At 37.2% G+C, this 25684-nt stretch overlaps 2 protein-coding genes across 3 annotated transcripts in view; one reads left to right on the top strand and one right to left on the bottom strand.

Moving 5' to 3' along the window:
* MTREX (Mtr4 exosome RNA helicase) overlaps positions 1-9238 on the bottom strand; it is a 106480-nt gene extending 97242 nt beyond the window's left edge. The window contains exons 1-2 of the mRNA XM_045493347.1: positions 9101-9238; positions 466-603 (exon numbers count right to left, since the gene is read on the bottom strand). Of these exons, the coding sequence (XP_045349303.1) occupies positions 466-603; positions 9101-9234 (272 nt within the window). The 5' untranslated portion in view covers positions 9235-9238. The remainder of the gene's footprint in view (positions 1-465; positions 604-9100) is intronic.
* Positions 9239-9555: 317 nt separating this feature from the next.
* DHX29 (DExH-box helicase 29) overlaps positions 9556-25684 on the top strand; it is a 46636-nt gene continuing 30507 nt past the window's right edge. For both annotated transcript variants that reach the window (XM_045493335.1, XM_045493324.1), the window contains exons 1-6: positions 9556-9856; positions 17251-17324; positions 18708-18821; positions 20824-20953; positions 21672-21814; positions 23751-23876. In XM_045493335.1, coding sequence (XP_045349291.1) covers positions 9676-9856; positions 17251-17324; positions 18708-18821; positions 20824-20953; positions 21672-21814; positions 23751-23876 — 768 coding nt within the window. In that variant the 5' untranslated portion in view covers positions 9556-9675. The remainder of the gene's footprint in view (positions 9857-17250; positions 17325-18707; positions 18822-20823; positions 20954-21671; positions 21815-23750; positions 23877-25684) is intronic.

The following is a 25684-nucleotide window of genomic DNA, read 5'->3' as shown; positions in this document are numbered from 1 at the left end:
GAGAAATCCATGGTCTCCCTCACTGAAAGCAGTCTTGAGATTCAGAGCCACTCTATTCCAACACGTAACAGTAAAAATCTAATTCCTCTTAACATTCCTTTTCAATTACTTTTTCCATTGGGTCAGTTTTATTCTTTCCATTTATTCCACTCTCTGTGTTCCATCCTATTCTTTGACATTAATAAATAAAGGAAATGTGGGATTTTTTTCTTAAAAAAAAAATCAGGCTTCACGATTCTTTCTCACAAGTTGGATTCTAAAACATTAAAAGATGACTCTTCTATGTTGTCTTCCATTTCCCCAAACTTATACAGATGTTCTATATTTTTGTATGAATATATACCTAAAATATATTTTTCATTTCTTGAATTTAACACTTTCATAAAGTACCATCATTTAAGTAATTTTCAAAACTTCACGCAACCATTTAAGAGTTACTGACATTTATGCCAATGGGAATACTACCTTAAATCTTCATTTATTGATTCTTCCACCCTAGGCTTCTTTCCAAATATGGGTTCATCTGTGCCCTCAAAATCTGCATCTCTCTTGGTTTTTGCAGTATTAGTTGACTCCGATTGTAATTTACCATCAAAACGTTTCCTGAAAAGTAAATGGTTAAAAATCAGTTCTGTAGTTTTTACTTTAAGGATGATTCCATAAAATATTACTCCATGTATTATATATGTCATTAACAGAAAAAGGCATGGAAGGAGATGAAACAAATCAAAACTGGCTAAAGCCCAGAATACCCTAATAAAACTGAGTATCACTCCTTTGATATTTCAAAGTTTCTTGGAAGTTTTGCTTTAAAAATATTTTACAGCTCACACTAACTTAATATTTTTAAAAGCATGAATTAAAATAATGTTAAACATTTACATACAAGAGGACCTTCAATAAACACTTAATACTTTTGCTTTTACCAAAATATTACAGTTAGAGAATATTTTTTGTGGTTGAATTCATTGGTCAAAAGTAATGACAATAAATGGCACTTGGTGGACTAGAAAGCCAAGGGGAATTTAATCTGACCCACATGCTTTTACATCCAAAAATCAATTACATGTGGATTTTAGATATAACTGTGAAAGGCAAAACAACAAAGCCTCTAGAAGATAAAATGAGAGAATTATTTTTATATTTTACTAAACAGTACATAAAATTATTAACCAAAAATTAAGTTTGATAAATCAGAGTGAACTAAAACCAAGAATTTCTGTTAATCAAAAAATATCATTAAGAGAGTAAAAAGGTTGGTGATGACATCGCCAAGGTAACTGGTGATTGGAAGGGTCTGAGGATTACAGTGAAACTGACCATTCAGAAGGGACAGGCCCAGACTGAAGTGGTACCTTCTGCCTCCGCCCTGATTATCAAAGCCCTCAAGGAACGTCCAAGAGACAGAAAGCAGCAGAAAAACACTAAGCACAGTGGAAATATCACTTTTGATGAGATTGTCAACATTGCCTGAGAGATGCGGCATGGATCATTAGCCAGGGAACTCTCTGGAGCTATTAAAGAGATTCTGGGGACCACTCAGTCTGTGGGCTGCAATGTTGATGGCCGCCACCCTGATGACATCAATAGTGGTGCAGTGGAATGCCCAGCTAGTTAAGAACTACAAAGTAAACTATTTTAATAAAGGGTAAGATGACGACCAAAAGATATTACACACATATACATATATATATATTTTTTTAATACATATTTTTTTAACGTTTATTTTTGAGACAGAGAGAGACAGAGCATGAACGAGGGAGGGTCAGAAAGAGGGAGACACAGAATCTGAAACAGGCTCCAGGCTCTGAGCTGTCAGCACAGAGCCCGAAGCGGGGCTCGAACTCACGGACCGCGAGATGATGACCTGAGCCGAAGTCGGCCATTTAACCAACTGAGCCACCCAGGCGCCCCTAAAAGATATATATATATATATATATATATATACATATATATATATATGTATATGTATGTGTATATACACATATATGTATACACACACACACACACACACATATATATATATATATATATATATATAATTAAGAGAGTAAAAAGGCAAGACAAAAGAGTGGAAGAAGATATCTGAACCACATATAACTGACAAAAGCTATGTAACTAAAATAGAGTGAAGATGACAAATTTAAAAATAAATAAATGAACAGAAGAGTTCAACAGGTATTTTATAAAAGAGGATATCCAAATGGCCAATAAGCATACAAAAATAAACTGAAAACAAGTGCTCATCGGGAAAATATAGACTACACCAAATCAGTGGCTCTCAAATTTTTGGCCTCAGAATTATTTATTGTCTTAAAAATGATTAATTCCAAAGAATTTTGTTTATGTAGTAATATCTATTGATATTTACCACGTTAGATAATAATATTGAAAAATTTCTTATTAAAATATTTACTTATTAATTCATTTTAAGATGGAAACAATGTTATTTTAACATTATGTTAACATTATTACTGTTAGATTTAACATAAATGACACTTGATAAAAAAAATAAGTATTTTCAAAAATAGTCTTTAATGAGAAGAGTGACATTGTTTATATTTTTGCAAATCTCTTTAATGTGTGGCTTAAAAGTATGCATCTGGACTCTGCATTTGCTTCTGCATTCAACTTGACATAGCTACTGTCATGAATTTTATGAACAACGTTGAGCCAAAGCCAGACACGAAGGAATGTATTCTAAATGATTCCATTTACATTACAGTCATAAACAGAAAAAAAAACCTAACACATTATCAAGATAGTCACTTTTCCGGGGGGAAGGATGTCTGAAATATTCTAGTTTTTGTCCCAAATGGGGGTTACATTGGTGTGTTTATTCTTTGAAAATTCAACTTATGGACTTTCACACTTCTCTTTTTATGTTTTACTTAGAAAGTTGTTTTTTTTAAATAAGAGTATCAAATAGTGGTAATGATCTGAGGTATGCCTGAACAATCTTTTGCTAACAAAGGTTCTTCTTTGATGCTTAGCAAAACTTGAAATATGTAAACCCAATTCCTCCCAATTTAGTGGAAAAGGTAACCATTCTTGCCCAGTCTATTTATTGCTAACTACTTATATGAATCTCTTTTGGACAAGCCATCAATATCCTTGGTCCTCAGTAAAGTAAGACATTTGGAAGATACTGAAGATCCCTCTAGTTCTAACATTCCACTACTCTAACCCTGATTTAGTAAGCATCTACAAAACCACTACACTTAAAACCTACTAGCAGCTGGTGACAGCCATAAAACAAAAAAATTAATTCCTATACCTTTGAGAAACTTAAAACCTAAATTTATAGAATACCTTCCTTCAGAAGAGCTATATTATTCTTTAAGACTGTTATGTTAGAGTTCTAGGTCTCCAATTATTTATTTCTCTTACAGCTTGGTATGTATGTCACATGTGGAATTTGCACCCTTGAAACACCTGAGTTAAACAGAAAGATGGAAATAAAGTGTCACATATAACAAGCTTACCCTTTAAGAGTAAGTTTTTTATTACTGAAACCCCATGAACATATGTTATTTCTAGACATGACAACCACATCATGGAATCCAACACAGAACCCTTTTCTTATAAAGGATATTAAAGCAATTGGCAAAATATGACTAAGTCTATAGATTAGATAATAGTACTGTATCAATGTTAATTTCTTAATTCTGACAATTATTCTCAGGATTGAGACAAGGACATCATTAAGGGGGAGAGGGAGATGAATCATTCGGCCTGCCACACCATTGAAGACAAAGGTGCATCGCCTGTGGAAAAGAATTTGGCAACACCTAGCAAAACTACATACATTTACCCTTTAACCTCATAATTCTGCTAGGAATCTATGCCAAAATAACATGGCAAAAAATTTTTACAAATTTCAAAAACAGACATGTACAAGGCTATCTGTAACAGTAAAAAACTGAAAATAACCCAATGTAAGAGTTCTATATACTAACATAGAGGTATCTGTACTTCATCATGTTAAGAGAAAAAAGATGAACAGTTTTTAAATGGCACCTTTTGCATAAAAATGAGTGAAGACAGACATGCACATGTGTATTTTCAGAAAGAAAATAGTAAAAAGAGGGGCGCCTGGGTGGCTCAGTTAAGTGTCCAACTTCAGCTCAGATCATGATCTCACGGTTTGCAAGTTTCAGCCCCAAGTTGGGCTCTGTGCTGACAGCTCAATGCCTGGAGCCTGCTTCGGATTCTGTGTCCCTCTCCCGCTCTGCCCCTTCCCTACTCATGCTCTGTCTCTCTGTGTCTCTCTCAAAAATAAACATAAAAAAAAAAAAATTAAAAAAAGAAATAGTAAAAAGAAATCAAAAACTTAAGGAGAGGGAACAAACAGGACAGAAGAGGCAAAGATAAAATCAAGAATACTGTTTTATACTTTTGATTTTGGAACCATAAACTGTTTACCATGATTTAAAAATTAAAATTTTAGCAATCCTTAAAATGGAAAATAAGTTGAAACAAGTGAACATAACAGGTATCAAATTAGTAGCATAAACATTTCAAAATGGAACTATTACAGAGTATTTTCACTGTTGGTGTGCTACATTTTTTCTAAGGACAAAAAGAACCATGAACTAGAACCACAATCTATTCAATATTTTATTCTGAATTGCAGTATTATTATGCACTATTATTTTTTTAAATATTATAAGAATACATAAAATAAAGTTTATGTAATAGTTATGGATGAACATTTTCAGAAAAAAAAAGGATAAAACTATAAAAACCAAAAAAGCCAAATAAAAGACCCTATAATATTAATTGTATTGTAAATGTCAGCATGAACTCTATTTTTTTTCTAAAAACAATGATTCCCCAGTTGTTTCCACAGTAAAGACCTAAAAGCAATGAAATCCTGTACCCAAGAGCACTCGAAGCCCTAAAGTACATTTCCCACTATAAGGAACTAGAGACCCTTTGGAGACACCAGATTCCAGGTCTGGGCTGAAAATGTATACTATGAGTCAAGAGTATCATTCGGCAAAAAGCAGAGAAGCTATCTAAGACTGATTAAGCTTGTCAAAAGGAGACAAGAGCCAACACGAAGAATTAGCATTGGTAGGACTATGAAAAATAATAATGCAAATGATTCAAATGTCCGTCAAAAGTTAAAGGTATAAACATATATGGTATATCCATAAAACTGAACACCACTCAGCAACAAAAAGGAACTGATGATAAACACCACAACTGAACGAATCTTCAAAGCAATGAATATGAGAAACCAGACCAAAAAGCAATATATACTGTAGTATTTCTTTTAAAATTTAATTCTAGAAAATGCAAGCTGTTCGCCGGTGCCAGAAAGATCAGGGGTTGCCTGGAAGGAGGACTGGAGAGAGGGGTGCATCACAAAAAGGCATGCAGAACTTTTGGGGGTCTTGATTGTGGCAGTGATTTAGGATACTTCAAATATACCCGAATAAAGCTTAAAAAAGATAAAGAAAAATGAGTGCAAAGGAGTGTAACACATCAAATCATGAAAATCCATTCATCAAGAAGCTAAACACATAATCATACACCCATGCTGGTCACCATTGGAAGTTCCTTAGGACACAACTAATCTCTGTTAAAATTGATAAATTATCAAGCATTTTTCCTATTTCTTCTATGCACTGTATTTCAAGGTAACAGCTGGTATGAGAGTGTTTTTTTTTTTTTTTTTTATAGATGGATGTGAGGTAATAAACGTAGAAAGGACAAAAATAGAAAAACTGCCATTTTGCCAACCACCAACAAAATAATGGAGCTAGGCAATCAACATAGGTGCGTGCTAAACCCATCATGTGAAAAGTTGAAGAGGAGTAAGATTGATCTATCTTAACCCAATGATCAATCTTAAAAAGTGTGGAATAACACTACATGTCTCATGATGTAATCTTATGATGCAATGCAATTGGAAGTACATGGCACCACTATGAATTATTCCTATCTAAAACTGAACCTGAATCTAATCAATTCTATCAGAGCTATCTAATATATACATATATAATGCAAGCTACACACATAATTCTAAATTTCTAAAAAACCACATTAAGAGTTAAAAATAAACCAGTTTTACAGTATTTCACTTAATCCAATATATGGAAAACATTACCAATTCATTACATATCAAGATAAAGATTCATGAGGCAGTTTGTGGTTTTTTTTTACATTAAGTTTTCAAAATCTCAAATTACATTGACAGCATTATCTCAATACTGACTAGCTACAGTTTAAGTATGCAATAGCTACAGTGGCATAGTGGACAGTGAAGCTTTAGATATAAGGACAATTTACAGTAAATACTTGAGGATACAGGAACTAGTTAAATGACAGCCTAAGAAAGAAAATCCAGGGGACGCCTGGGTGGCTCAGTTGGTTAAGCGCCCAACTTGGGCTCCGGTTATGATCTCATGGTTTGTGAGTTCAAGCCCTGCATAGGACTCTTTGCAGTCAGCACAAAGCCAGATTTGGATCCTCTGCACCCCGCCCCCCAACTCCCCTGCTCGTGTGCACTAACACTCTCTCTCAAAACAAATAACTTAAAAAAAAAAAAAAAAAAAAAGGCGATGTTGTTAGTAAATAAAATCCCTTAAGTCCCTAGTGTTCTGTACTTTCTTATGTGTTTCCCTTCTCTAATGTTCACATATTTCCTAATAAAATTAAAATGTAAATTTGATGATTTTTGTATCCTACAAACTCTTCCTTTAGAAGTTCGTGGAAACAGCTTACCACTAGTACAATGCAAAGTGAATTAATTTTACCTTAGTAATTTTGAAGCACAGTATTTACTAAAGTGGGAAATTACTTGTGTATTATCCTCATTATATTGTAGTTGCCCAAACTACAGTAACTATTAATTATTCCTATTCGGAAAAAAAATAAAAGCAAAGAACCTGTCTTTCTCATTTTCCCTTAAATGTTCCCCCACCCTCTCCCAACTCACTCAATGAGAAAGACTATTTTTCTACTGTGTTTCATTCCCACTTACAAGACATTTTACAGTGATTGTTCTGCTCTAATCTTTGTCTTCAGCATCACTGTACTTGCTCAAAGGATCTCCAACTCAAACACTACCAATTCAAACATCCCTATATGTACACATAACCTCCTGTTCTAAGGTTTGCCCAAACCCTAATTCAAATTGCCCACTGGATACCTCCATTTGGATATAGTATTATCACTTCCTTCGTCTCAAGTCAAATTAATTTTATTTACAAATCACTATCTCCTGTAATTTTCCATATTTTTCTTCTTCTTGTTATCCAAATTCACAGTATCTTTTGCAGCACCTGGGTGGCTCAATCGGTTGAGTGCCCGACTTCAGCTCAGGTCATGATCTCGAGATTGTGAGTTCTAGCCCCACATCGGGTTCACTGATGTCAGCCAGGCAGCGCAGAGCCTGCTTCAGATCCTCTGTTCCCCTCTCCGCCCCTCCCTCTGCTTGCTCTCTCCCCAAAATAAATATTTTTTAAAAATCTCTTTTGACTCCTTTTCATTGTTCTGACCTGCTTCATTGTTAACACACATCAATTTTTTCCTTCACAGCACTTTCCACCTTTCCTTTTCCTTCCTTCTGCTACCTCCTGAATTGAGGTCCTTTTCATCTCCTAAATGAATAAACTAAAACACTTCCCTAATTCCCTTTCTTATTTTTAATCTTTCCTCCTTCAACATACTCTGACAGCCGCTATCACATTAATTTTCCTAAACTACCACTCTACTTAACCAATCACCAAGTTAGGAAAAATTCGTGGTATTAAAAATGAAATTAAAACTCTCATGCTTGACATTCAACATTCTTCACAGTCTAAATAAAACCAACTTTTACTCTGTTTTATCTTTTGTCCCTAAACAAACACTCCCTCTAGCCCGCCAGTAACAAATCATTTCCTCTCCCCAGAATAGCATCTTGCACGTAAGAATCCCTGAATGACAAGGACACCTGGGTAGCTCAGTCGGCTGAGCAGCCGACTTTCCGCTCAGGTCATGATCTCGCGGTCTGTGAGTTCAAGTCCCGCATCGGGCTCTGTGCTGACAGCTCGGGGCCTGGAGCCTGCTTTGCATTCTGTGTCTCCCTCTCTTTCTGCCCCTTCTCTGCTTGCACTCTGTCTCTCTCTGTCTTTCAAAAAAAAACAAAAAAAACAAAACAAAAAAAACCCGGAATGACACAGAGATCTCTTTTGGAACTGTACGGCACTTAACTCTATACACAATTTATTTTATCTCAATCACCTACTAACCTTTAAAACATGTACCTGGTTTTACCTCTTTACCAGGACTAAAAATTCCTTGAGAGAAAAATCATGTCTAATTTAATCCTATTTATTGGGTATCTCCCTTAGCTAAGAGTAAATTTTGTTGATTAAGAATGAATCATCTTTTACTTTAATCCAAATATCAGCTTTTCCTTGCTATACTATAAACAATATCGTACACTTTACGATAGTTCTATGCATCAATCTAGTACATATGTTTAGGAACCATTACGCTTTAAAATTTTTCTTAGTAAACTCAACGATAGCCAGCTTTTGAGAATCTATTACATGATAAGCACTGTTGGGTGCTTGTACATAGGTGCATTCACATTCAATCCTCACAACCTTAGTAGTAGACACGTTGTATTTTAAGGGCAAAAAGCTACAGCTTGGAGATTAAATCTTTCCTGAGTCCTCCTGTTGCGATTTGCCCGTTCCCAGTCAATTCAAGTCACGTTTTCTAAGCTCCTTAACCCTTTACTCAACTGGTCATTAGTTTCATTAAAGACTGTGCCAGGTATCGTGGGCCACAGAACCTAACAGATACACCTCCCGACTCCACAGTGCACACGGGGGTAGAGTCAGCAACCTAGGCGTTAAGGAATTACTGTGGCAGGAGCTCACGCTGTCTGCGGGCACCGGGGAACGCCACAATCCCAACTCACCAAACCAACATTCCTCCCCCCCGCCTTCAACCTTCTCCCCAAAACCCTTCACTTCCCGATGCCACTCGGTCTGCACCACAGTTGCTCATGCTCTTCAGAAGAATATTGTATTTTCTCCCCTCAGCAATGAGGAAAGAGGAGAAAAAAAAAACAACATCCTGACACTTTTCTTACCCGCCCTTTTCTGCAGACCCTGGCGGCCCTTTCCATTTCCCCTTCTCCTTCTCTCTGTCGTTTTTAGTTCCGGGTGCGGTGGCCGAGTCGTCCTCAAACACGCTGAAGAGCTCATCCCCGAAAGCGTCCGCCATCTTTCCGAGCTGGGAGACCGAATCTCCCTCCTACCCACGATGCTCTGCGAGCGTACCGACAATGACGCCAAGGGAAGCCTCAGCTGTACCCCATGGGAGACAAAAGTAGTCTAGTCACGCAACCCCATCCCCCAGAATTCTTCCTTGACTTCTTCTCTTCCGACTTTTCCTTTCCCACCACGACTAGACGGCCAGTTCGCTAACTTAAAGAAGGAGCGCTGCGAAAATGCCCGGCATACGGTAGGCACCTACAGGGAGGCGAGGAGGCGGAACCTTGGTGAGTCGCACCAATTGAAATTCAGCGGTCGCCCAGGCCCTAGAAGCCCGGATGAAGGACGCAGGGTGGCGGCGTGGGACCCGGGGAATGTGAAGAGCACTTGGAGACGGTGCTGCGGTGGTTCCGGGACTTATAGCAGCAGGGCTCTTTGCCATCGATGCAGTATGGGAGGCAAGAACAAGAAACACAAGGCGCCCGGGGCCGCGGCGGTCCGGGCCGCCGTGTCTGCTTCCAGAGCCAAATCCGCCGAGGCCGGAGCTGCTGGGGAGGCCCAAAACAAGAAGCCGGTGGCCAGGCCGCCCCCCGCAGCTGCCGCTAGCACCAGGGAGCCCCGAGTCAAGCAAGGTACGAGCGGTCCTGGGGCCCCGGGCTTTCCACCCCGAGCAGCTGCTGCTGTTTACGGGGTAGAAGCCAGCGCAACCTGGGCCGACCCTAGGTCTCAAAATTTGTGTCTTCCACACCTGCAGCTGCTAGTTTCTATGCGGTGGCCTTGTTCTAGGTTAGTGTAAGCTTTGGGGGCCTCTGAAGTTATGACAGTAGTCCTCTTGCAGCCTGGCACCTCCCACTTAACCGTGCTTTTTCTTAAGAGAACAGAATAAAAATTGCATTTGCTCCCGTTTCAGCAGGAATTAGTCTTGAGCCATCATCTAAATTAGCTAGGTTGATGCAGAGGGTAATGTGTGGAGTTCCTAACCTCCTGGAGTCAGGCCCTTTTTGTACTTGATCTTCGTATCATTTTCAACCACTGTTTTCATGTGTTATGGAAGAACCAGTAATAAGAATTTCAGTACTTAAACACCGAATATGGGTATAACCTATTGTGGAAATATTTCTAATCTTTACCACTGTCATGCATTCTTTGTTTACTGTGTAATTTAGTTTGATAACTCAGAGATTGCTGATTCTGGCTACAGATGAGCAGGCCCCTATCTAAAAACTGATTCTAAAACATGTACAGGTATCCTCTATTTTGTTCTGTTTAGCTTGTTTGCCTATAGTTCTTACTGAAATGTTCGTCCAACACATGTTTTTGAACACTTCTGTATCTCATGATGTTAGGGGTGGGATGAGCAATGTAGACAAAACACCTCTCTCTCGGAACTTTCTGATGTAATGGCAGACACGGGCATTAAATAATCCCACCAGCATTGCTTTATAACTGATAAGTGCCACAAAGAAAAACTAAGGAAGAAGGTTTAACAAGCTAACCTAATTTTTACTGGAGAAGAGGAGGGGTCATAGATGGTCTCTTTGAGAAAGTGACTGTTAAACTGAGATCAGGAGGACTGGTAGGTGTTACCCTGTAAAGAATGGGGGAAATAGTGTAGTATTCCTGGCAGAGTTAAGAAACTCCATGTGCAGAGATGGTGAGTGAAGAAAGAGCTTGGGTCTTTGAGGTCCTCATGGAATGTAAGCTTTGCATAAGAGAAGATGGCACTAAAGAAGTGTACACTTAGCAAACTTTCACCTACAAGGTGAATAAATCTTTGCCCCACAATTTATTGCAACATTTTAACTACCAAGTTTTGATGCTTGTAAATACAAATACATAGCATTTCTCTTTGACTATTATTCTGTGGCTCTTTTCCTCTTAACCAGCCTCTTTTGGATTCTCTTGTCTTTTCTGATATGCCTCTGAATTCTTTCAACTCTATAATCATTTGTTGTATTCTTTGGCTTCCTATTCCTCCTACCCCAAAACGTGACCCTCAATGAAGGTGTTAGTCTGTAACAGTATAGTTCTCCATCTACAGTCCTTCTAGGAGAGTACTTCCATTACTAATTCTGTCTTTTTCTTTGTAGATGATTCCTCACTCACTCTGTCTAGTCCTGGTTTTTATTCTAATCTCAAGTCAGCCATTTCCATATTTACGTGGACCTTTTGACCCTATTGCAAGCCTCTCAAATTTAACATGGCTCATACTAAACTATCCTTCTCTCCTGACACTAGCTTCTATGATCTCCTTGTTTTTGTTTTTCCATATTCCTTTTTATTCAATGTTAATAATTACTTTTAATGTCTTCCTTTCTTCCTCACATCGAATCTCTTGCCATGCTTTATACAATCTTCACTTATCTTCTGTGTACACCATTTTCACTTTTCATGTGTACACCATTTTCACTCTTCAGCACTTTGTGCTGTTCATGCATCAGTGTAGGTACTCATGAATTCCTGGAGTACCAACAAAGCTTTCTAATGGGTCTCCCTACCTCTTATTTTTCTTCCTCTAGTTTGTCCTGCCTGCAGTCATCAGATTAATATTGAAGAAATGCTGCTTTGTGCATAGCACTTCTCAGTTTCTTTCACAGCGTCTGCACTGACTTTGTGATTAAGTCCAAACCATTCATCTAGCATCTAAGACCCCTTTTCCAGCCTTGTTACTAATTCCTGTATTTACCTATAGCAAATCTAATGTATTTTCACTGTTCCAAGTGCAGGTATTGACTTTCTGCCTCCTTGTATTCTTGCCATTTTCTCTTAACAGAATGCCATCTGTCCCAAACACATCTATCCCAAATAGTGAAATCCAATAACGCCCTTCCCAAATGTCAAGAGAGAAAAAATGAGAGGTTGTCTATGAAATTTGTAGGAAAGATTTTATAACTAAGTTCATATATATAGCACTGAAAATAAATCTGCTGTGCAGACTGTGACATGATTTTTTTTCTGTTTGGGTATTTTTATATAACATGATAGTAGGCCTGCTTTGGAGGAAAAAACATTATTTCTGAACTTGTTTTAGTTGTTAATGTAAGTGTAATTGTTCTACTCCCCTTCAACTCTTTTCAAAAATTTGAAGGATTGTACATAGCATTACTTTCTGAAAATTGTCCTGTCACATAGAGGGAGAAAATCTCTTCTGCCATGAAATGACTCTTGGCACAATTCTCAGTATTCTCTCACTCCTGTTTTTTTCACTTCATTTGTCCATCAGATAATTTTTGAATTGCTACTATGTTCTAGGCAAGACTAGGCCCTGGGGATGCCACATGAACTGATCGAGGGAGAGGACTAACAACTGTAAGGCTGGCGTTTGTGAAAATCCTTAAGCCTAGCTGAGATGTAAAAATCCTAAGAGGGAAACAAGACTAGGGGGACTAATGTCATGAGTTAACTCATAAAACCATGTTAAATATTTTTCAGGGTCATCCAAATAAAACAAAAAGTGCGACAAAAATCAGAAAAGTGACTTGGTAAAGAACGAATTGAATAGTAGAGTCTGTTTTTGCTTAGAACAGGGATGGCTTCCCTGAGGAAACATCTATGCTGAGGTGGTTTGAAGCATCCAATTGTTAGAAGATCTGAAGACAATGTTTGAGGCTGACGGGACAAGGGCAAAGGCCCTAAGATGGGAACAAGCTTGGCATGTTAACAAAAAAAATAAAAAAAGAAGAAAGTCCATGGGTAGAATGAAAGAGAAGGGGCTAGTGTTGGCATTAAATGTAGACCTTAGGTAATTTACATGTTTAAAGGATTAGTCAGGTGGCTCTGGTGGTATGGACTTCCTCACAGACCCTGACTGCTCAGATTGTATCATTTCAGCCTCATTTATTCTCTAGATACCCTGTATTTCCCTTTCGCAGTTTATTTGCATAGTTAGTTACTTAATGACTCCACTAGTAATTGAGCTCCATGAAGACAAGGACTGCGTCTTATTTATCCCTGTTTAGATCCCTTACCTGGTTCACATCCCCTTACGAATGTGTACTGTTGGTCAGAAAGAAACCAAAATGCCTCAGTACACCTGTCACCAGCGCTAGCAACTCAAAGTGAGTGTATTAGCAATAGTGGGTCATTATAATCACTCTGTGATACAAAACGCAATACATTATAAAAGGAATATGTTGTGAAAGAAAGAGTAGTTAGCAACAACACATTGATTTTTTGGCTGGTGTGGTTTTTTTTTAGCAGAGTCATCTTGAGGAAATCACTTTTTCTGTGCTTCAACTTTAATAAATATTTTTTAAAATAGTGTGCTTTGTTCAATGAACTATCATTTCTAAATTTGAAATCAATAATACTTTTGCCTCGGATATACTGTACACTAACATCCTTATTTCCAGTCAAATTTACAGTAACTCCCTCTGTCTGAAACAGAAAACCATAGTTTATGGAAAAATGTCTTCAAGTAGCTGTCCTAAATCCTGTACACTTTATTTGGCAAAAGAGTGGGACCCATCTTTGTTCCATGGCCTATTGACTTAGAATTGCATTTGAAAATAGAGTTACTAATTTCTAAGTTTGAGTTACTATTTTCTTCTGGTGCCTTCACTTTTTGCTAAATAACACATTAGAATCTGGCGGTTACATGGACATTCTAAAAGTTGGCGGCTGACAAGAAAGGAGACTACAGAATCACCAAGTAGAAAATTAGAGCAGTTTTGGAGGAATTGAGGAAGCTCATTCTTCTTACTAGCTCTGCAGGTTTCAAGTTAAATTATAGATATTCATAATAACACATCATAAAAAGGTTTGACTTTTCTTGATGGTACTGTGTATATAACAGGAAGCATAAATATATTTTGGGAAGTTTTCCATCAAATTGTTTAAGATGCATTTCAAATTCTGAAGCTTTCGTTCACACTCATTAAAACTCTTATATGAACATGTTTTAAGAAGAAGAAGAATTTGAAATAGAAAGGGCCTTACTTGATTTAATTGGTACTTTCTCTGTGGCAAGATCTCATTGTTGCCTTAGTTCCTTGGCCTATTGATTAAAATGAAAACATACCCACTTTTAGAGACCTTTAATTGCACCCAGTGAATGTGCAGCAGTATCTGTGTGCATTCCGTCCCTGGTTTTCTGAGGACTCAGTGCTTCTTTTATTTGCCCTCTGGAAGTTCACAATATAAGCTGACTTCTAAGAAGTGATATGGTTGTTTGTCTTAGGGAGAGTGGTTGGAGAAGACAAAGGAGAGCTTATTTCAATCTTCAACACAAAAAATTATTAAAGGAATTTATAGTTTCACCTTCATCAGTAACACATCAACCTTGAATTGCTTCTCAGTATAGTCTTGGTAATAAACTGCTCTACCCTCTGTACCTTTCCCAAAAGGGTTATAATTGGATCCCCTCAGTGGTTTTTGGGACTTAGAAACTCTGGTTAGTATGCAAAATTTGTGAATAAGTTTACTGCAAATGATGAGACTTCACAGAAATGGTTAAGGACTACTGATATGTACTCGCATTTATGACTATTGACTTGAGTTTATGAGCAAGGGTACTAGAATTAAAGTTTAAGACTACAAGATAAGGAAATTAACCATAATGTGCCAGAATTGTCACTATCTTTTCATATACTCTAGGTAACCTTGGTCACTTCCTGTAGAACTAGCATAGATTCAGGGAACCACTGATGTCTCTAATTCAGACTGCCCAAATGTAAATAGTTACTCTGAAAAACTTTTTTCTTTTAAATTTTTTTTCCAATGTTTATTTTTGAGAGAGAGAGACAGAGCATGAGTGGGGGAGGGGCAAAGAGAGAGAGAGGGAGATACAGAATCCAAAGCAGGCTCCAGGCGCTGAACTGTTGGCACAGAGCCCGACACGGGGCTCGAACCCACAAACCATGAGATCATGACCTGAGCCGAAGTCGGACGCCTAACCAACTGAGCCACCCAGGCACCCCAAAACTTTTTTCTTTTGAAATGGCTAATTATATTAAGTAGCATCTTGAAAGGAAAACTCTTAAGTCAACAGAGACCCAAGTTTTTCACCTTTAAAATCATAATAAGCAACTTATAAATTTAATGTTTAGGTTTCTCTCCGAAAGTAAAAAAAAAAAAAAAAAATCCTTACTTTGAGATTTATTAACAGCAGAGTAAGTAGACGTTATAAGATTCTAGGAGTATTATTCTTATATAGTAGTGGTTTGTCAAGTGTGTTCAAGGGATCCTGTGGAATTCTTGAAACCTCTCTGTCAGGGACTCCATGAAATGAGAACTGTTTTCATTAATCTAAAATGTTATTTGCCATATTTGTACTCATTTTCTCATGAGTGTACAGTGGTATTTTAATAATACATGATAATAATACAGAAAATTGAATGGAGAAACCAGACATTAAGAGATTTGCAAAAACCCAAAACATTTTTTTGGAGGGTTTGGAAAATGTAGGTATTTTTCATAAGAAGTATTTATATTATAGTGGGTTTGTTCTTTTCAATGAATTAATGAGTATTTAAAAATTTTTCCTTTTTATAACGTGATGTGTATCAGTGTTAGAATTCACATAAAAAGTATTTGGGATCTTCACTGATTTTTAAGAGAATAAACAGATCATGAGACTAATGGTTTGAAAATAATATGTGTTCCTTCATGGTTACTCGTTAGAGAACTGATGATATGTATAGTGTTTCTCTTGCCTGGAACAGACTTGACAACTGTTATGGGTTTAGTAGTATCATTCCACCCCCCCACCCCCATCTCCCCAAAGTTCATTTCTACCTGGAACCTCAGAATGCAACCTTATTTGGAAATAAGATCCTTACAGATAAAATTAGTTAAGGATATTTCATCTCGAGATGGAATCATCCAGTGGCTAGTGTCCAGAGAAAGGAGAGAGATATGTGAACACAGACACCAGGGACTAAGGCCATGTGAAGCCCCATGTGTAAAAGGCAAACAAGGCAAGCAATTCCTGGGATTACCAGAAGGATTACCAAAGGATTCTTGTCTGGAACCTAAAGGGAGCATGGTCCTAGTGACAACTTGATTTTGTACTTTAAAGCCTCCAGAATTGTGAGAGAATATGTTACATTTGGCCAACCAAGTTTGTGGTAATTTGTCCTAAGAAACTAGTACAGCAACCCTTGGACTCAACAGGAGAAGAAGAGGGGCGCCTGGGTGGCTCAGTCGGTTGGGCATCCGACTTCAGCTCAGGTCATGATCTCACAGTTCGTGAGTTCGAGCCCCGCGTCAGGCTCTGTGCTCACAGGTCAGAGCCTGGAGCCTGCTTCAGATTCTGTGTCTCCCTCTCTCTCTTTTCCCATCCCCCACCCATGCTGTGTCTCTGTCTCTGTCTCTGTCTCTCTCTCTCAAAAATGAAGATTAAAAAAAAATAGGAGGGGCGCCTGGGTGGCGCAGTCGGTTAAGCGTCCGACTTCAGCCAGGTCACAATCTCGTGGTCCGTGAGTTCGAGCCCCGCGTCGGGCTCTGGGCTGATGGCTCAGAGCCTGGAGCCTGTTTCCTATTCTGTGTCTCCCTCTCTCTCTGCCCCTCCCCCGTTCATGCTCTGTCTCTCTCTGTCCCAAAAATAAATAAACGTTGAAAAAAAATAAAATAAATAAATAAATAAATAAATAAATAAATAAATAAATAAATAAAAATAGGAGATGACAGGAGCTGCTGCCTCATTTATACTTTAGGTGGGAGTATTTCTCTTCAAAAATAACCATCTTCTCTGCCAAAAATCTAACATCCTCTGAGAGATCTTGCTTCAGTTAAGTGCCACGCAGAAGAGCATCTGACTTTAAAAATATAAAGGTGAACATAGATTTAATTTAAAAAATATACGTGCCTTTGCTCTTTGTAAGTAACTTGTTAACCTTGAGAATGCTAATTGGTAAAATGTGAAAATTTAGAGGCAGTATTGCTGACTTGTAGATTGAGTTATTTGGTGAAGTAGGCAAAAGAGGTGAAATCAAGTATTTAATGTTTAGCAATTTTTAGAGAAAAAATAATGTAGTAATTATTAATGATTAAACTGCCTTGACTACTTGTTGTCTGTTATATACAGGTCCGAAAATTTATAGTTTTAATTCTACAAATGATTCTGGAGGTCCTGCAAATCTGGATAAATCTATTTTGAAAGTGAGTATTGAGGTCTTGAGTCATTTCAAGAAATATTGTCTTTGAAAAAGAAAGAAAAAGGTATATTCTTAAATAAAAGAAATGGTGTATTTTAAATTTTTGTAATAAATTGCTGATTTGTACTAAATAGATGTAAATCATAACATATATGTTGAAAGCCTATAGGAACTTAAGGAAGATGTGGGTAAGATCCAAATTAAAAAAAAAAAAAAAATTTTAATGTTTATTTTTGAGAGAAAGAGGAGGGAGAGGGGAGAGAGAGGGAGACAAAGAATCTGAAGCAGGCTCCAGGCTCTGAGCGGTCAGCCCAGAGCCTTATGAAGGTCTCAAACCCACAAATCATGAGATCATGACCTGAGCTCAAGTCAGATGCTTAACTAGCTGAGCCACCCAGGTGCCCCAAGATACAAATCTTTAAGGATAGCATATGCATCCTTTCAGACCTGGTTTAGTGTACATTTCCAGCCTCCTTTCCATTATTCTTGTCTACTTAAAATTTTAGTTTAAATCTCATTGTTCCTCCAAATCCCGTGTGATTTTATGACTCTAGGCTTTTGTCAGTGAACTCTCTGCTTAAAATGACCTGCTTCTCCTTCTCCATTTGTCACCTCTGGAGCCTCTAAGAAGTCCTTCATAACTCACCAGTTTTTCTTGTCCCATTTTTTTTTTTAATAGTTGCCATGCTGGTTTACAGTGTATCTTTTTATATAGGTTTCCTGTGCTAGACTGATTTCTGTAGTATATTTTTGAGCATAGATCATGGTAGGCATTCAGTAAAGATGTGGTAAAGGAAAGGTACATGTTTGTAGGTACATGTTTGTGTATTCTGAAGTTTAAAGTTTGGAAAGAACATATGAAACAAAAAAATGGAATACAAATGGCTAATAGAAAAACAAGATCAAACATTGGGAGCCAAAAGAATTTGTGTTACCTAATTATTACTATTTATATAGTATTTATTTTTATTTCATATGTGTTCTTTTTAGTGTAACATCCATTCTTTAAAGCTGTTTGCTTGGGGTTTACATTAAGCAGATTCCTGGGCTCCATCCACAAGGATTCTGATTCAGCTTTACGATCAAGCTTAGGAATCGGTCTTTATGATAGCAATTCGAAGACAGTGCAGCTTCAGAGGGTTTGTAAGAGGATTTCTTCCTTGCCATATGTTGCTTTTTTCATATCCCATTTTTTCTTAAATATGTGGTACAGATATAGTCCAATGGCCGTCTAAAACATAATAATTATTTTACCTGATTTTAGCTTAAATTCTTGGATTGTTGGCAGGGATACAGAAAACTATGTGATTTTCTTCTAATCATTTATTTATTAAATATTATGTAATAATTTAGATTCTAATTGATAGGACCTTTTTGGCTTCAACAGGTGGTAATTAATCACAAACTAGAGCAAAGAATTATTGGAGTGATAAATGAGCATAAAAAGCAAAATAATGACAAAGGAGTGATTTCTGGAAGACTTACTGCCAAAAAATTACAGGTATTTTGCAAACTTTTTTTAAGTTCTGTATTTTTTTTTATGTTTATTTATTTATTTTGACAAAGAGTGCATGCATGAGCGGGGGGGGGGGGGGGGGGGGCAGAGAGACAGGAAGAGAGAGAATCCCAAGCAAGCTCCATGCTGTCAGCACAGAGCTCAACACAGAGCTCGAACCCACAAATCATGAGATGATGACCTGAGCAAAAATCAAAAGAGATGCTTAACTGAGCTACTTAGGTGCCCCCACTAAGTTCCCTTATTTTTAATGGAGCATTTTTAAGCCTGTTCTACGTTGTAAGATAGTGAGATAAAATGACTTTTTCAACTCCATTGAGATTTTATGTAGTAGATCATTTCCATCTGCAAAACTAGGGAAGGAATTGTGCCATATACAACTACACACATTAAAATGGTGATGTGAAAACTAAATTACATTCCACAAATTATATTAGGCTCTATAGTGGGCACTTTGCTTACATTTTCTCTGACACAACAATACCAGAAGATACTTTGCCCCATTTTTCAAATGAAGGAATCAGGGCTTGGAAGGATTACTACATAAGCTATAGTCTGCAGTTGTTAATGAGTAAGTAGTAGAGTAAGCACAGTCTGGATTTGAACCAAATTCTCTTCAGCTCTGAAGATCATGCTTTAGAAAGTATGTTAAGATGCTTTACTTTATAGATGAACATGTTCATTGAAGCACTAATCATAAGAAAAAGAGAAAACATCCTGAGTGGCCACTAATAGGAAAAGGTATGATTATGATACACCTACCTAATGAAGTATGTAACTCTTATAAGTGATGAAGACTTTCTGATAACTTGGGAAGATGCTTATGTTACAATGATTAAAAAAAAATTTTTTTAATGTTTATTTATTTTGGGAGAGACAGAGCATGAGCAGCGGAGGGGCAGAGAGAGAGTGGGAGACACAGAATCAGAAGCAGGCTCCAGACTCTGAGCTGTCAGCACAGGGCCCGATGTGGGGCTCAAACCCACAAACTACGAGATCACGACCTGAGCTGAAGTCGGATGCTTAACCGACTGAGCCACCCAGGTGCCCTGCTTATGTTATAACATTAAGTGAAATTTGTTTTCACAAGATCAGAAAAATGACTGATAGGAAACATACTACATTGTAAACAATATCGTTGGATAGTAAGAATATGAGCAGTGTCTCCAGGTCCTTTTATTTATTTGTTTATTTATTTTCTAGGTCCTTTTATTTACTGTTTTAATTTAATTTTTTTTTTAATGTTTGTTTACTTTTGTGAGCAGAGGAGGGGCAGAGAGAGAGAGAGAGACACAGAATCCGAAGCAGGCCCCAGGCTCTCAGCTGTCAGCACAGAGCCCAGTGCCAGGCCCAGACCCACAAACCATGAGAACATGACTTGAGCTGAAACTTGACGCTCAACCAGCTGAGCCACCCAGGCACCCCTTGAGGTCCTTTTAAAATTTATCCATAGTTCTCAAATTCTCAATTTGGTAAGCATATTTAACTCTTCTAACTAGAAGGGAGAAAAGATATTTTTGAAATTATAATTTGTATCAGAATTTCTGGTTTAAAATGAGTGGGCTACTGTGTGACCCAGTAGCTTAAGCATCTGACTCTTGATTTTTGCTCAGGTCATGGCATGAGTTTCAGTCTTGCATTGGGCTCTGTGTTGATAGCATAGAGCCTGGTTGGGATTCTCTCCCTCGCTCTCTGCCCTCCCCTGATTTCCCTCCCTCTCTCTCTCTCTAAATACATAAATAACCTTAAAAAATTTAAATGAGTGGGAGAGGGGCACCTGGGTGGCTCAGTCAGTTAAGTGTCCAACTTGTGATCTTAGCTCAGGTCTTGATCTCAGGGTTGTGAGTTCAAGCCCTTGATTGGGCTCTGCGCTGGGCATAGAGCCTACTTAAATAAATAAATAATAATAAAATGAGTGGTAGAATAAAATTAGTAATAAAAGGAGAGAAAATTGACAGAATGACTTTTTTGCATTTCCCTCTTACAGGATTTATACATGGCTTTACAAGCATTTTCATTTAAGACTAAAGACATTGAAGATGCCATGACTAACACACTCTTGCAGGGAGGTGATCTCCATTCTGCCTTGGATTGGCTCTGTTTAAATCTTTCAGATGGTAAGTAGTATTATCATTAAAGTCTTTCATTTTCTAAAGCCCTTCTGAAATTCAGAATTTGTGATATTTGTATCAAGCTCTACTTAAAATTTTTTCACCGTGTTATAATTATTTTTTGAATGTTCTTACCCTTTTCTGCTCCTTGTAGTATATTCTCAGAGGTTGTAGTCCATGCAAGAAGAAATTTTTTGTGCATTACTTTCAGTTGTCAGTAGTCATTTTATAATGTACTTCATAGAACACATTTTTAAAGTTTGCCTTCCTGTTACCTATCAGACTGTCTCTCCTGGTTTTGGTTTAGAAATTTGGGCCATCTGGCTTTGGATAGTTTTAATAACCAGAGAGTCAAGGTTGTCATCTTTAGCAAGAACCTAGAGTGCAAATTACTTGTATGACTGATTAAGGATCCTGCCATATACTGTAATAGGCAACCAAAGAGTTGGGAAGGGTTCAAATCTTTTTTTGAAAACTTAGGAGCCTGACACATTGAGAGTGAAATAAATGGCCATTTAGAGGTGGGCTGTCATCTGATGAGAGTTTGCACTTTGACTTTGACAATAAAGTCAGATTCATCATAGGATTTCTATTCTTGGGGAGATGAGTGTGGAAGAAAATTAGGTGCTCTTTGTTTAGCCAGGATTTTTGTGTATGTTTGATGAATGTGTATGTTTATGTTTTATATATCTTATGTATGTTTTTTTTAATCCCAATTTTTAAGATGCACTTCCTGAAGGATTCAGTCAAGAATTTGAAGAGCAACAAACTAAAAGTAGGCCAAAATTCCAGTCTCCTCAAATACCAGCCACTGTTTCGCCTCCATTGCAACCTAAAATCAAAAAACCAGAAGATACTAAGATTAAGGTAATTTAAGAATTAAACACATGAAGTTGTATAAAATCAGAATAAAGTGCATTATAGCAGTTTATGAGTAGAAATACTAGGTTGCAATAATGTTTTTGCTTATTGAAGAGAATTAGTTTGCCAAACTTTTCTGTCACGGTTTCGGTAGTGTATTGCTGCATAACAAACCACCCAAAAATTTAGTGACTTAAACCACCAGTTTATTTCTTTTGATTCTGCAGTCTGGACCAGGGTCAGCTGTTTAGTCCATCTGTTTCCCAAGGTGTCTTACTAGGCTAGAATATCCAAAATGGTTTCTTACTTATAGGACTAGTACCTCAGCTGGGGGCTAACCAGGCATCCTTCTTTCCATGTGGCTAACTTATGTTTCCTCATATATGATGGTCACAGGGTGGTCTGATTTAGTTGGCATCTGGCTTCTAAGACCAAGTATTTCAAGATGATAAGCCCCAGTCTATAAATTTCTTACCAAGCCCTAGCTTGTATCTTGGTAATGTTTCCTTGGTTGAAGCACATCACATGGCCAATTCCAAAATACGTGTGGAAGGGGATTACAGCAAGGAGTCAAGACTGGAAGGTATACTTCATTAGGGCGTTACGCTTAAATACACTGCGTATCACAAAACCTCTGTGTGCATGAACCTAGAGAACATTATGCTAAGTGAAATAAACCAGTCACAGAAAGATAAATACTATAGGATTCCACTTAAGTGAAGTATCCAAAATAGCTCAACTCTTAGAAGTGGAGAATAGAGTGGAAGTTACCAGAGGCTGAAGGGAGGAGAGGGGAAAATGGGGAAATGTTGCCTAATCATTTAGTTTCAGTTACACAAGATGAATAAGTTCTAGAGATCTTTGTAACATAGTGCCTATAGTTAACAGAACAATATTATGCACTTTAAAATATGTTCAGAAGATAGGTCTCATGTTATGTGTTCTCACCACAGTCACCACTCCCTATCCCCACCAATCCATGTGCACAAAAGAACACAAGGAAGTTTATAGAGATGACGGATATGTTTAGTATCTCAATTGTAGGTATCGTGAATGGACACATATGTCCAAGCTCATCAGAATGAGTTTATGTATACATTATGAGAAGTTAATATATAATTGATATATTAACATGTACATTAGATATGTATAATTTTTTAAAGTTTATTATTTCGACAGAAAAAGCATATACATGTGAATAGGGGAGGGGCAGAGAGAAGGAGAGAAAGAATCCCAAGCAGGCTCCACGCGGTCAGCAGGGAGCCCGAGACAGGGCTTGATCCCATGAATGGCAAGATCATAACCTGAGCTGAAATCAAGAGTTGCATGCCCAACTGACTGAGCCACCCAGGCACCCTAAGTATGTACAGTTTTTAAATATATGAGTTATACCCCAGTAAAGCTTGAAAACAAAACAAAAACACTATCCCCATAAAACCACTATTTTTAAGGAATAGCACTAGTTGTTTTTTTTGTTTTTTAAACATTTTATTTTTTGAGAGAGAGGGAGAATGAATGTGTGATCAGGGAAGGGACAGAGAGAGAGGGAGACACAGAATCCAAAGTAGGCTCCAGGCTCTGAGCTGTTAGCCCAGAGCCTGATGTAGGGCTCGAACCCACAAACACAAGATCGTAACCTGAGACGAGGTTGGATACTCAACCCAACTGAGCCACCCAGGTGCCTGGAGTAGCACTATTTTTAAAGTTCTCCTTATTGTTTTGCCTCTTTATATAGACATACCTTTTTGACTTTGAAAGTTTAGACTTCTTAAAGCAAGGTGTAATTCGTTTGTCCTTCACAGAACAGTATATAATATGATTTTATGAGGTTTACGTGTCTACTGTTTCTGAGTGAAAAAAAATATAGTAAAAACAGGGACACTTGATAGTTTGACACCTTTTTCTAACTTTGGTTTTTCAGATATTTGTTTTTCCTTTCTAGCCAAAAAAGGAAGAAAAAAATTTGGAAGTAAATATGAAAGCATGGATTTTGCAATATGCCGAACAGCAAAATGAAGAAGACAAGAGTGAGAATTCTAAAAGTTTAGAAGAGGAAAAATTTGACCCTGTGAGTTAGAAATTTGTATTAGGCTTTTAGCTGGCTATTCATAGGCAACATATTTAACTTTTCTGTAACTTAGTTTTCTCATATGTAAATTAAAGAAATACCCACCTCTAGGAGTGGATGGAAAGATTAAGCAAAATAAAACCTAAAAGTAACAAAATAAAACCTAAAAGTAACAAAATAAAAATGGCACAAAGTAACTGCTCAAAAAGTGTTACTTACGTTTCCTCCCATCTTTAAACAGATAATCATCAAGTATTTTTAAATGATTATCATTTGTAAGAAGTATCCTAAATTCCTTGGATAATAAAAGAAAGGCACATTTCGTTACAAAAAAATCCTTAGTCTGGTCAGAGAAACCTAGATATAAGAGAAACTAAAAATGTAAGGTTACATGAAAACAAGTTGTAGGAAGAAAATATTACAATAAGTGTCTGAGAGTAGACTTTAGAATTTATAAAGAAGTTTTCAAAGGACAACAGATACTTCACAAAAATAGACATATGGATAGCCAGTAAACATGTAAAAACAATTTCAAGATCACTAGTCATCAGAGAAATGAAAATGGAAACTGCCGTTAGATCCTATTGTATATTCATCAAAATGGCTACAATTAAAGAGCTCAGTAATACCAAGTGTTGGGAGTGCATGGAGGTGCAGGAACACTCAGACATTGATTGTGGGAGTATAAAATGGTATATCCACTTCAGAAAACTGGCACTTCCTTAAACAGTTAAACATACACTTAGCCATGTGACAGAAGAGTTTCGTTCTTAGGTATTTATTCAAGAAAACTGAAAACATGTCCGCAAAAGACCTGTACACAAATGTGCATAGCAGTTTTATATTCATAATAGGCAAACACTGCAAGCAACTTTCCAAAACATTATCCTTGAATGAAAGAAGGGAGACACAGATGACTACATGTGTTAATTATCATATTAAATTCCAGATAAGTCATCCTTGCTAAATCAATCTCTCGTGACAAAAGGCAGATCAGTAGTTGCTTGAGTCCAAGGATAGGGAAAGAGGATTGACTGTAAGGCAGCGTGAGGAAACTTTTGGGGATGGTGGGAATGTTTTTTATCTTGATTAAGATGATGGTTAAATCAATATATATATTTATGAAACACATTCACCTGTATACCTAAATGGGTGCATTATATTATATGCAAATCATACCTTAATAAAATTGGTTTAGAAAGAGAAAAGGGAAGTTGCAAAATACCATGTGTAGTACGATGAACCCATTTGTGTAAAAAGAATATATATATGTGTGTATTTTCATTCTATATGCACAGAAAAGATATGGAAAGATACACGAGAAGCTATTATTAGTGATTAGGACTGGGGTGGTAGAATGAGAGGGACACTTCTTTTTTTTATACTCTTCTGTATCCTATACGTATTTTTTAAACTCTGTGCCTATATTAAACTAATACAAGCAAAAAGAACTTAGGACAGTATGAGTCTCCATTAAGGGTCAAAGAAGAGGTCTCTTCTGATTAGAACATTTGGTCAAGACTGCAAGAAGAGAGGGGGAACTTGAAGGGTGCAAAGTGTGCATGGGCAGTAAAGGGAAGATGATCCATATGGGTAAAATGGTGTGAACAGTGTACAGAAGTGGATTGTGCAATGAGCCTTTGGGTATTAAACAATATATGAATATATACAGAGTATAAAATGTAGATGAGTACTGACAGGAAGGAGTAAACAAGTGAGTTGAGCTGAGACCAGAAGATTTTGATCCCCAAAAAATGAATTTGACTTTTTTTTCTTGGGAACAGCTTCTCGAAGTTGGGGGCAGGTCA

This window comes from Leopardus geoffroyi, chromosome A1 (genome assembly GCF_018350155.1).
Source record: "Leopardus geoffroyi isolate Oge1 chromosome A1, O.geoffroyi_Oge1_pat1.0, whole genome shotgun sequence".
NCBI classification, from domain to species: domain Eukaryota; kingdom Metazoa; phylum Chordata; class Mammalia; order Carnivora; family Felidae; genus Leopardus; species Leopardus geoffroyi.
Note: the sequence above shows the minus strand (reverse complement) of the source record. Positions and strands in the feature narration are given on the sequence as shown.